This window comes from Choloepus didactylus, chromosome 2, assembly GCF_015220235.1.
Source record: "Choloepus didactylus isolate mChoDid1 chromosome 2, mChoDid1.pri, whole genome shotgun sequence".
Lineage (NCBI taxonomy): Eukaryota > Metazoa > Chordata > Mammalia > Pilosa > Megalonychidae > Choloepus > Choloepus didactylus.
The window spans coordinates 197,034,901-197,048,863 of record NC_051308.1 but is presented as its reverse complement, the minus strand read 5'-3'; the positions used below and the strand labels follow the sequence as shown (position 1 = coordinate 197,048,863).

Here is a 13,963-nt window from a genome sequence, read left to right as displayed (position 1 = left end):
AATGAGATACCATTTCATACCCACTAGAATGGCTACTATTAAAAAAACAGAAAATTACAAGTGTTGGAGAGAATGTGGAGAAATAGCAACACTCATTCATTGCTGGGTGGGAATGTAAAACAGTGCTGCAACTGAGGAAGACAGTTTGGCAGTTCCTCATAAAGTTAAGCATAAAATTACCATATGACCCAGCAATCCCACTTCTAGGTTATATCCAAAAGAACTAAAAGGAAGGTCTTGAACAGACAGTTTCATACTGATGTTCATATCAGTATTATTCACAAGTGCCCAAAGATGGAAGCAACCCAAGTGTCCATCAACTGATGAATGGATAAACAATATGTGGTATATACACACACAATTGAATATTATTTAGCTGTAAAAAGGAATGAAGTTCTGATACATGTGACAACATGGATGAACCCTGAAGATATGCTGAAATAAGCCAGACACAAAAGGACAAATATTGTATGACCTCCCTGATAAGAAATGTTCTAGTTTGCTAATGCTGCAGAATGCAAAACACCAGAGATGGATTGGCTTTTATAAAAAAGGGGTTTATTTGGCTACACAGTTACAGTCTTAAGGCCATAAAGTGTCCAAGGTAACACATCAGTAATCGGGTACCTTCACTGGAGGATGGCCAATGGCATCCAGAAAACCTCTGTTAGCTGGGAAGGCACATGGCTGGCGTCTGCTCCAAAGTTCGTCCAGAAAACCTCTGTTAGCTGGGAAGGCACGTGGCTGGCGTCTGCTCCAAAGTTCTGGTTTCAAAATGGCTTTCTCCCAGGACGTTCCTCTCTAGCAAGCTTGCTTCTCTTCAAAACGTCACTCACAGCTGCACTCTGTTTCTTCCCCCCGAGTCAGCTCATTTATATAGCTCCACCGATAAGGGCCCACCCTGAATGGGCGGGGCCACACCTCCATGGGAACATCTCATCAGAATCATTTCCCACAGCTGGGTGGGGCACATTCCAAGCAAATCCAACCAGTACCCAAAATGTTTGCCCCACACAAGACCACAAAGATAATGGCATTTGGGGGACACAATACACTCAAACTGGCACAAGAAATAATTAGAATAAACAAACTCAGAGACTCAGAATCTAGAATACAGGTTACAAGGGGATAGGATAGGGGTAAAGAATAGGGAGTTAAGACTTAAAACATCAGAGTTTCTATTTGGGATGATGACAAAGTTTTGGTAAGGAAGAAAAATAGCCCTAAATATGTTCAAAGAGCTAAAGGAAGACATGGACAAAGAACTGAAAGAGATTAGGAAAAAAGACAGATGAACACAAAGAGAATAGAGAGATGGAAATTATGAAAAGGAACCAGAGTTGAAGACCACAGTAAGAGAAACTAAAAACTCCTTAGAGGGGTTCAGTGGCAGAATGGAGCTGGAAGAAGAAAGAATTAGAGAACTTGAAGATCAGACAATAGAAATCATTTGGACTGAGGAGCAGAAAGAAGAAAGAATGAAGAAAAGTGTACACCATCTAGTGTATCAATATGTGCACTGTGGGTGTCCCAGAAGGAAAAGAGAGAAAAGGGCAGAGAGAATATTCTATCCAGGATGCTCAACAAACTCCAAACAGGGTAAACCCAAATACACCCACACTGCAGCATGTTATCATCAAACTGTCAAATGCCAATGATAGAGAATTCTGAAAGTCACAAGAGAGAAGCAATGTGACATACAAGGGAGCTAATTCCTCATCAGAATCCATGGAGGCAAGAAGGCAGTGGGATGACATAGTTCAAGTGCTAAAAGCAAAAAAATTGCCCACCAAGAATTCTGTGTCATGCAAAACTGCCTTTCAAAGATGAAGGAGATATTAAGACATTCCTAGATAAAAGCTGAGGAAGTTCATTACTACTAGACCAGTCCTATGAGAGATGCAAAAGAGAATTCTGCAGGTTGAGAGGAAAGGACAATAGACAATAGTTTGCAGCCCAATGAAGAAAGAAACAAAGATTTCCGGTGAAGATAATGAGATGGGTAAATATAAACTCCAGTACTATTATGGTTTTGGTTTGTAACTCCATTTTTTAATTCCCACACAATCTAAAAGGCAAATGCACAAAATGTGATGATAAATCAGTGGTTTTGGATTCATATATATAACGATGTAATTTTTTAAAAGAACCACATAAAGGTAGGGGGATGGAGGGGGCAAAGAAACATAGTTTGTATATACTATTCAAGTTAAGATAGTATTAAAGCAAACAAGGTTGTTACAGATTTAGGAGATAAAATTTAAGTCCCATGGTATCTTTTCAAAGAAAATACTGGCGAATATGCCAAGTTCATAATGACAGAAATTAGAATACAGGTCACCAGGGGTGGTGGAAGAGTGGGGGAGGGAAGGTGGGACACAAGGGGGAATGTGGAGTTAATCATCATGGGTGCAGGTTTTTGTTTGGGGAGATGGGAACATCTTAGTAATGAAAGGTGGTGTGGGCACTGCAACATTTTTAAAGTGGTGATTTCACTGAATGGTATGTTTGGGAGTGGCTGAGATGGAAAATTTATCTTGTATATACGAAGGAAGGAGGGAAGAAAAGAAGGAAGGAAGGAAGGTTGGGAGGGAGGGAGGGAGGAGGGAGGGAAAGAGAGAAGGGGGGGTGAGGAGGGGGAGGGAGGATGGACAACTAAAGTAACAATTACAATTAAATGCAATACATGATCCTGGATGGGATTTAGCAAGGGAGGAGAAAAGTCTCAAAGATCCATTACAGAGACATATGAAAAAACTGGAATATAAACTGTAACATTTACATCAATGTTAAATTTCTTGAACTCGATAACTGTATTTAAGATGGTTATATAAGTGAATATCCTTCTTAGGAAATGTACATGTCATTATCAAACGTTCAAGGAGTACGACGTATACAGCATATGTACAGGTGTTCAAAAACTGGATTGATAGACAGACAAACAGGAAGAAAAGAAGAAAGGGAGGGAGGGAGGGAAGGAGAGAGGACAAATGTGGCAAAATGTTGAAATTGGTGCATCTGGGTATGCAGGGTGGGAGTAGGGGTATGCTGAAGTTCTCAGTACGGGGACTGTATTATTTTTGTAACTGTCCAGTAAGTCTGAAAGTATTTCGAAGTCCTAGAAGGAAAGAAGGGTGAGGGGCATCATGGATGCCTAAGAATCTAGAAAAAGTCTTTATTTTTAGGAAGCAACTGAGGCCCAGAGCAGAGGAGTGACCTGCCCAAATGCATTCAGTGAATCAGTGACACAGCTGGGCCTCAAACTCATAACTTGACTTACTGCTACTCAATTGTTCCCAGAGTACTCGGAAAATATATCATTCTATTCACTTAATTCAAGGCAACTGTCACCTGCTCTTCTACCATTAGTCTTTCAAGGACCAAAACAACAAACAAACAAACAAACAAAAAAGCCATATATTTTTAATACTAGTGGTTTGCTGAACAAGCACAGGAGTTCCAGCTAGCACCATGAATTTACTCCTGCTTGCACAATTTGAAGTCATGGTTGAAAGCAACTTTACAGACCAGAGACTACTCAAGAAGACTATTTGCTTGACTGCATGACCAGAACTTAAAATCCCCCTTACATGAAGTCACTTAAAATATTAACTGGACCTATCAGCCCAAGTACAAAAAAAAAATCAAAATCTAACATCAAGACTCAGTAACTACTTGTAAAAGAGATTACACACAAGGCAAACCGTATTTCCCATCACCTTTCCATAATAACAAAGAAAAACTATGTAAGTAAAATTGAGCTGGACATTTTCATCACTTATTAGACTGTGATCAAAACAAATTGCAAAGATTGATTTTTTTTGCAAGGTGATTATCAACAATACCAAATTCGGAAATGTCAAACTTTTTCCAACTACATGTATACACTGTCTCAGGGCTTTGGCACTATTTCCTCTGCCTTGAATACTCTTTACTCCAGGCTTCACTTGAGGGGCTCCTTTATCATTCACGTCTCAGCTGAAATGGTTCCTCTTCAGAGCGGCTTTCTCTGATCTTACAACTGCAAAAGTTACCCAATTACTCATTATCACATCATCCTATTTTAGTTTTCTGCATGACACTTATTATCATCTGATATTTTTCTTGTTTATCTTATGGTTTGTTGTCTGACTACCACCATCACCTCTACACATTTTATATTGCACACTACCTGAAAGCAGGGACCTTGTCTATCCTGTCCCTCATTGTACCCCTAAAACCTACAAGGACTTAAACTCATTGTAGGATGACACCCTACATAAATCTTAATTAAATGAGTGAATAACTGATATCTGTATTTATAACATGATATACTCTCCATTGAGCTGAAAAACCTTTGTGATGAATTTCGTAATAGTAAAACACCCAATGGAGAGAATATAGAAGCTTGAACCAAAAATCACATTTGTCAATTAGTTCATGAAACTTTTCATATTCATTACAACAACTGCTTGTTTACTATGGCTTCTTACATAGATAACACTTTTATGAGCTGAGGGAGATGCTCAGTAAGAACACTCTAGCTCTCTAGAGCTCAGGATATGATTGGAGGTAGAAGGTAGCCATATATGAAATAATGCTAGGGAAACTAAGACTCATAGAAGAAAGATGTTGCCTGAGGTCACAAAGTTAGTGTAGGGCAGATATAGGACAGAGTAGTCTGACTCTAAAGCCAGAGCTCCTTCCATTACTCTGTACCTCCACGGGAAAAAGTAGAGAAGATCGGGGCCAAAGATAAAAACTAACTTCATGCCAAGGAGTGGAGATTGTCTAGCTCATTACATTTATGAGACACTTTTAAGTCTGTTCTCCCAAATTTCTAATCTCTGCCCTACATAATGCTTGACATCCCATCATTAGAAATTTACTCCTTAGCTTTGATCTATATTAAGAGTCAAATATCCTTAGAAACATGGCACTTTACAGTATTAATTCCACAAATATTTCTAAGCACCATGTTTTGGGCACTCTTTTAGATGCTAGCAATACAACAGTGAACAAAAACAAAATTTCTAGTATTTTGTAGTTTTACAGTGTGGTGAGGCAGGTAGACAAATATGAATATGAATATGAATATATTACTAGTATTACTAATATAATGTCATGTAGTGATAAAGCAAGATAAAGAGAGTGTGATGGGGGCAGTTATAGACAAGAGAATCAATAAAAGCCTCTGTGAGGATATGAGTAGAGGCCTGAACAAAATGAAGGAATGAGTGGAGTTGATATCTGGTAGAAGATCATTCCTGGCAGGGGAAGACCAAGTACAAATGCCCTGAAGGGGAAGCACATTCCCAGCATTTAAAAAACGGCAAGGAGATTAATGTGGCTGGTGAGCTGTGAGCCAGAGTGATAGAAGTTGAGGTAAGAGAGAAAATCAGGGACAAGATTTCCTAAATCCTTCAAGTGCCATAGGGAGGAAATTGGATTTTATTCTAAGTGTGATGGGAAGCTATCAAAGAAGCAGGGGAGAGATATCACCAAGTTGTTTTTTTAAGCAGGCTATTAGTTCATTAACACCTCATAATGATTTGAACTTGGGGGAGGTGTTATTTGAAGGTAACAGAATAGTTTCAGGAAAAGAAGGTCATTAAATGGTAAGGGTAAGAGAGGCCAAAGAAAAGCTTATTTATTCATTTTTTGTTAACTATGGTCCTGAGTGAGACTTACCTATATTTTCTTTTCTTATACTCTCTGTTTGTGGTTTTTGTATCAAGGTTATATTAGCATCATAAAACAAAATAGGTTGCAATCCCTCTAGGAATAGTTTGTATAAGATTTAATAGGTTGTATAAGATAAGCTGTTCCATGAAGAACTGGCAAAATTCCTTTATAGAAATCCTTGGGGGTGGTTGGAGGAGAGGTGTGGCATGTGGAATTTTTGACTACTAATTCAGTTTCTTTTAACAGTTATTTTTTTTCATGTTTTTCATTTCCTCTTGTACCATTCTAGTACTTAGTATTTTATAGAAAATCTCCATTCATCTAAATTTCCAATTTTATTAGCATAGATGTGCATATTTTATTTTAAAAATATTTTACTTTTATTAATTTACTTCAGTGTTAATTTATTTAATAATTATTTTACTAATTTAAAAATCTAATCTGTAGTTAAGTCCTCTTTTTCGTATCTAATGTTTTTATTTGAGTTTACTCTCATTTTTTCTCGGCTTAACTTTTAAAGCAGTTATAATCTTGCTGATCATCTCTACCATTAATTTCTGCTCTATAATCTTTCGTTCCTTCTATTTTCTTGAGATTACTGTTGCTCTTTCATCAGCTTCTAAAATTGAACATACAGTTCAACTGTTTTCTTTCTTGTTTTCTAATTAGTGGCTTAATACTAAAATTTCCTTTCAAGTCCACTTTTCCTGTACTCAAAATTTTAGTATCCAGCACCCTCATTTATGCTCACTTCTATATATCTAGTGATTACTATTATGATTTCATTTTTACCCATTAATTATTTTGAAGTAAATTATTTGCAGTATCTCTATGTATGGGGGATCTAGGCTATATCTTCTTATTGTCCCTTCACTCCTAATTTTTATTGCATAATGGTCAGATAATGGGTCCTCTATGATAATGATTCTTCGATGTTACCTTTGTGTATGAGTGCATGGTCAATTTTCATAAGCATTCCATGTGTATTTGATTGGGCTGTTCAAATCTTTTATAACCTACTAAGCTTTATTTCTTAATTCATTAGTTTCTGAAAGATGTTTGTGTTATGATTGTGGTTGTCTATTTCTCTTTGTAATGCTGTCGATTTTTGCTGATTTGTGCATGTAAGTTCACAATTGTCACATCTGCCTGGTGAATTGTCCCTCAATGCTATTTGCCTTAGAGTCAATTTTATGTAATATTAATATTGCTATACAGCATTCTTTTAGTTAATATTTATCTGGAGTACCTAAAATATCATTTTATATCCTTTTATTTTCTCAACCATTTCTTTAACAGATGTCTCTCTGGTAAATAATATATTTGTAACTATTTTAAAAATCATATTTGAGAGCATCTGTCTTTAATTAGGAAAGTTTAATACTTTCATGCTTATAGCTATTTCTGATCTATTTCATCTTTTTCTGCTATCATATTTTCTGTTTTCTACTCAGTTTTCCTGTGCTTCTTTTTCGTATTCCTGATTGCAGATGTATTGACTGAGTTTTCTCATTTTTCTTATTCTTCTTCAAGAAGTATACAGGTTATTTTTATTTCTTTAGTGTTTATCCTCTTTATTTATAATATTTATACTTAGGTTTATATTTTCTAATAAGTGCTCAAGTTAATCAGTATCTCTAGCCTTCTTCAAACAAGAACCTAAACAAGCTCTCAAGCACCACCATCACTCTGCCACCACCTCACCACTACCCCTAACTCAGTCTCCCCATCTGCAAAATGTGGGTAATAATATCTACTTACGATTTACTATGAGAATTTAATAAGACAAGATAATATAAAGGGTTGTTTAGTAGTTGTGTTACTGATATTCATCAAACACATTAATTTCATACTTCCTCAACATCCTTATTCTCCTAACTATTGCCTATTTTCTGTTTCAGCAGTATCTACAGTTTGGACTTTTTCACCAACCATTACTATAACAGCTCTGAAATACAGAACCCAAAAATGTTATCCATTTGGCTCCAATCTTCTGTTCTTCCACCTTTCCTACTATCTCTAAACCTACTAGTTAAATCTCATTTCAACATTTAATCCCTGGACTCTACCCTTTCCTCCCATATCGCTTTTGAGCCACCAGTACTTTTTGGCTTCAGTTGTTCAAACTTCCTATTTGTTGTCTCTTTCTCCTCATACTTTCAATAAATACTCCAGTTTCTTGACCTTACCTCTCCCTCAACTTCTCCTCCCCTTCACAGTCAAGTTTTCTGAAAATTATCAATAGCGTACTTTCTGTAACTCCAGGTCCTCATTTCTCATTTATCCCTTGAAATCCACTACAATCTGATTTCTCATTCTCACCATTCTACCAAAAATGATCTCAACAAAGTCATTAATTATTTATAAGCTAAATCCAATGGTCTCTTTAATAACCATCACCCTACTTGGAATACACTGTAGTATTTTATATGGCTGTTTGTTTGAGATAAATATATATAAGCAGTAGCACAGATTCCTGGGGAAGATGTTTAGCTCGGTGCTAGACTTAATGACATAATGACTTTGAATTACATATGGGACACATACAAATGAAAAACTCCAGTGGCATCTAAGTAGTGAGTGGTTATCTAAGGAAAGTTTCTGGAAAGAGATGAATTTTTAAAAAGTCTAATATTCTTAATGAATAGGTTATAAACTCCTTGAGAACAGGGATTATATTTTTGTTTTTATCTAGTAGGTAATCAACAACTTTTGATTGACTGAATATTCCCAATAATAATATGAAGCATGCAAAATTAACAGTTTTTTCTCCTATTTTTACTATAATTCATAATGTAACTTGCAATTGTATCACAGGAGTACTGCTTCACCCTTTCAATTAATTAGTAAAATCTTATTCAAAAGGTTTTTAAATGCTTTTCAACTGTTTTAAAGATTATGATTAAACATTTTGTTCCAAAATTCTTAAAAAGTTTGAATTTCTATTTTCTGAAAAACATAATTTACTTTACAATCATTCTAAAAATAATTCAATTATAGGGGCTTATTTGCTAATTTTGCTGCTCTTAACTTGTACCTTTTCCTTTTTTCAGAAAGAAACTGTAAATATAAAATAAGACTCAATTATCAGGCACCCCCTAGTGGCAGTAAAATGAAGTTAAGATTTTTTGAATAGGACATGGTTTGAGATAAACTCACCAAACCTTGAGAATAAAATGATTTGTTGGTAAACAATTTTATAAAATGTTATTTTATGTCTGCAATTTATTAAATGATTAATAAATTACCATAACTAGGAGTGAATCCACATACTGAAAGTTCATGAATATCCTTGAGAAGAATTACAATAAGTGAAATAATGTAAATGTCCTTCAAGGGGTATATGATGACAAATTATAAGATTTTCTTCTTAAAAATATTTTAGTCTCCAAATAGAAGGAGACTTTGGAATAAAGCTTTTTATATCTGTCAAGAGGCTGAAACCTCTAGTATATAGAACACAATCCTCATTCAGAAATACTTACTGTTGACCTCAAACAATTCACTTAACTTTTCTAAACACCCAGTTTCTAAATCTATAAAAAAGGCATCAAAATCTGCCTGTGTCCTTGCAGAGTTGTTACAAGAATCAAATAAGACTTGAATAAGTATTATTATAAGTATTATTATTGGTATTTATTAGCATAAATAAATAATTTTAATTGTGCTTTGTCGTTTATGCTTTCACATATAATATACCACTAAGTGAATTTTTTTTCACAACTTCCCTGGCAGCTTAAAACAATGCTTCTCATTTTGTAAATGAAAATTCTAAAGCTCTAGTCTAGAAGAACCTTGTCATAGTTCTCCACTGTAATTAACAGGCAGTTCTTCTCCACCTCCCTCCATCTCCAACATTCCCTGAATTCACTTTAGAGAAAAACAAAACAATAACAAAACCAATTAAAAATCAAACCAACCATCTATATAAAATATATATTCATTACTTTATTAAAAAACCCAAGTCTGAGATGAAGAAACAGATGGAAGTAGTATGCACCCTCATTTTCCCATTTCTCTCTACCAATTTCAGAGCTCTTTTACTTGGCAATTCTTAAATATAACTTTAAAAATCAAATTACCTTTAATTTTCTCCTTTTTAGATTATAAATTAAAAATTACAGATAAGATTTCTATGAATATATCAATTACAACAAAATTCTGCAAATACAAATCAGATTGATTCATTGTGTAATTTAGTACTGAGGAATTTTATCTATATACCATTTCGATAATATGATGTGTTATATAACTTATTAGGAAATTGTTTTTTGGACTCTACAACATAGTTAAGATGTCAAAAATTATTTTTATTTGGTGAAACACAAAAGTCATAAGTTAAAAATAACTACCATCATTAATTTTTAAGGATCTGTATGGATTTTACTTTGTTTTTTAAATTTTCTCTCATGAAATCACCTTTAAGATACACATCACAAAACAATAAAAATAATCCCTAGTTTTACAGAAAGATATATTAGACACATTACAAGAAATAAACTTTGTGTTGGGGATTGAACTATGCCCCTCACCCCCACCCCACAACCACCACCAAAAGGCATGTTCAGGTCCCAACCTCTGGTCCTGTGGGTGTGAACCCATTTGTAACTAGGACCTTTGAAGATGTTATTAGTTAAGATATGCCCCAACTGAATGAGGGTGGGCCTTAATCCAATATAGCTGAAGTCTTTTATAAGCAAGGGAAATCGGACATGGAAAGAAAAGCAGTGGGGATCAACCAGAAGCCAGAGTCAATGGAACCCGGAAGAGAAAGAAGATACTACCCTGTATATTGCCATGCAACAAAAAAAAGCCAAGGAACCCCAAAGATTGCCAGTCAGATGAAACCTATCCCAGGAGGAAGCAAGTCTTCAAGTCACTGAAATAGTGATCCAATAAATTTTTAAGCCAACCCACTGTATGGTATTTGCTTTAATAGCTAAGAAACTAAAACACTTTGGCTTTTTAGTTGGGTTCTAATAAAATGTGCAATAATTTAAGACTTTTACATTAGTAGGAAACTCCACATTCCCCTTCCCACCACCCAGACACTCATTTGTTTGGTTTTGAATTTTTCTCTATTTCTTATTCTTCCAACACAATGAAGGACATCACTATAACTTGCTAAAAACCCATAAAGCCAACCAGGGAAGACTACTTTAGTGCTCAAGAAAGTACTCATTCTCCAAGAAACACTTTATTCCAGGAACTTTGTAGGTCCCTACTTGCCCAGGGACTGAGAGACTGGCAATCACATGGTGATGAAAAACATTTCCATTAGCCCAGGAAGACATTTTGATAAACCTATTTAATCATGCTACGGGTTAGCAATAGATTATAATCACTGATGTCTCCTGTCTGCTTTTAATTATGTGTATTACATATTAGATGACAAATGATTACACTTTGTTAACTAACCTACAGAATAATGTTCCTCCTGACTTGAACCAGCACCATACCCACAACTCTCTTTAACTTAATCTCATCTGAGGTTTATATCAATATTACTACAAACATGAGGATTATATGTTGCAAATTCCACTTCCTAGTAACACATGGTCTGTCCACAGAAGATAAAAACAAAACAAAAAACACAAATCTTTCAATTTTTAACATGAAGTAAACTCAACAAAATATCAGATAAAATTATACTAGATTCAATTTTTCAGTCCAGTGATTTCTACTTTGGGAAGGCCAAATTTAATTTTCTTTTTGCTACTAGATATAATAATGAAGATTTCTGGTATGTAGTGGGGAGATGTGCTGGTTTGAATCCGTTATGTACCCCAGGAAAGGCCACGTGTTTTTTTAATCCATCTGTGTGGATGTAGACCTACTGTAGGTGGGACCTTCTGGTTAGATTCTTTTAATTGATATGTGACCCACCCAATTCAAGGTGGATCTTATTACTTTACTGGTGTCCTTTATGCGAGGATAAAAGGCAGAAAACCCAAGAGAGTTCAGAGAGAGAGAACACCCAGAGATGCTAAGAGAGCTTGGAGAGGAAAGCCCTGGGAGAAGCAAGCAGGGACCCATAGAAACTGAAAGAGTCAGAACCTGAAAGCAATGAAAGAAGGATCAGCAGACGCCAGCCATGTGCCTTCCCATATGACAGAGGAACCCCAGATACCATCAGCCTTTCTTCAGAGAATGTATCATCCTGTTGATGCCTTAATTGGGGCATTTTCATAGCCTTAGAACTGTAAATTTTTAAACTAATAAATCCCCATTGTAAAACCCAACCCATTTCTGGTATACGGAATTCCAGCAGCTTTAGCAAACTGAAGCAGGGGGAAGTGTGACAACAGTCAAAAGTTTAGAAACACGGGTCTCTATAGGATATATTTTAACCGTACACCTCCCCACCACGAATCACCAAGTTGCATTTAAAAAAAAAAAAAAAAAAGGAAAATGTGTACAACAAAATGAGGTAATCTAAAAACAACCTAAATCATATAGTCCTGGAACAATACTGTATGAAAAGATTATTCTCAAAAATTAATACTGTTATCACTAGCACAAGCATTCACTATAGATCAGTTTGCTTCATCTAGGGATAATAACTTAATTTACAATTAAATATTAAATTCATCTGATCAATCTATAAATGTATTGAATTCCACTATGAAAATTCAAAAGAGAATGCGACTCCCTATTCCAAATAGAAATTCTTAATGAAAATTTTATATCAAGTTTTATTCTGCAGAGCCCAGTGAATTTTCCTCACAGGAAACTCTAATCCTTCTCCTTCAATTAGAGAAGTTCTATTTTTGACTATTTCTTTACATACTAGAGTTTTGCTAAAGATTTCTTTTAGAAAGAAGCTTCTACCCTAAAAATCAAACAAATGAACTATCCAAATTGAATAGTTTGAAAACTGATGTATTTAATAGCTGCTGGTAATTTAAAGCTTCAGGATTCTGATGTTCATATACAGTTAAATGCAACATAACAAACACTTATTTCAGATTTCCAGGGAAAGTGAACACCTTACCCAGCATGACTAGATGATGATATTGGTGGCAAGTCTGGTGTAAGGACATAAAGACAGTTGTTTTTTGGCAAGTGTAGCGATTTTAAGACCGTCTGAAAAAGAAAAAAATAAAAGCAAAAAATTGAATGTTGACTGTGCATAATTTTTTCCCAAAAGTTTTTGCCAAAATACAATTTTTTAGTTTGACATTTCATCTTTTCACAATTTCTTGGATAGGAATACTGAAGAGCTATTAAATCCAAATTACTTGTTTCCTCCATGTATATAAAAAGTTAGCATAAATCTGAATGCTAAAATATAATGCAAATTCTTTAGCTCATCAAGAGATACAAATAGACAAGAACACAGTTGGGACTTATTAATTTCTTTATTGAAACAGTCTATCCTTGCAATCGAAAAACAATTCATCCAGGGTCACTGTAGCAAAAAGCAACAGTGTAGATTAGCAGAAAACATGAGACCTAGAAAGAGAGCACCTCACCCCAATGTTTATAGATGAGAAGCTGAGGACTGAGACATGCGGTGATTTGGATAAGGTCTCCAGTTAAGTGAGGTGACTTGGATAAGGTCTCCAGTTAAGTGTTAACTAGTTAAATGCTCTCTGTCTGGGGTGAATAAATTACTCTTGGGCTACATCTGATTCATTGTCTTGGTAACTATACAAAATTTCACTGAATATAATTGCCACAGAACTATATACATTTTTCAAATTTTCAACTTGGTAATAAAGACTTGCTAGTGTACTACAAACTTTCTTTTTGACAGCAATATATGTTAGGGAATACAGTTTACATTGTAATCCATGACATATATACTCATTGAACAGATATTTATTGAGCTACCTACTTTGTGCCAGGCACTATTCTAGTCTAAATGGAGCTTGCGTTTCGGTAGGAATAAATAAACTATATAGTAGAATATTACAAGGTGATAATTTCTATGACTAAAAACAGAAAAACAAACGCAAGGAAGGGGAATGGAGATTATGGGGTTGGGAGTATTACAATTTTAAACTGGGTAATCAGGGTCTTACTTGGAAAATACAACATTTGAGCAAAGACTTCAAGGTGGTAAGGAAACAAACAATGATAATATATAAAGAAGGGATATTTTAGATGAACAGCTGGAAGGAAGAAGCTGCCATCAACTAAATGGAGAAAACTGCAGATGACGACTTCCATTTTGAACACATTAAATTTGAAATGTCTATTAGACACTCAAGTAGAGAGGTAAATACATAGCTGGATATACCAATCTAGAATTCAGGGAACAAATCTGGGGAGGAGATTTAAATCTGAGTTATCA

At 35.1% G+C, this 13,963-nt stretch overlaps 1 protein-coding gene across 1 annotated transcript in view; it reads right to left on the bottom strand.

The window, feature by feature from the left end:
* FAF1 (Fas associated factor 1) overlaps positions 1 to 13,963 on the bottom strand; it is a 618,418-nt gene that overhangs the window by 325,854 nt on the left and 278,601 nt on the right. The window contains exon 6 of the mRNA XM_037827260.1: positions 12,659 to 12,750. Within this exon, the coding sequence (XP_037683188.1) occupies positions 12,659 to 12,750 (92 nt within the window). The remainder of the gene's footprint in view (positions 1 to 12,658; positions 12,751 to 13,963) is intronic.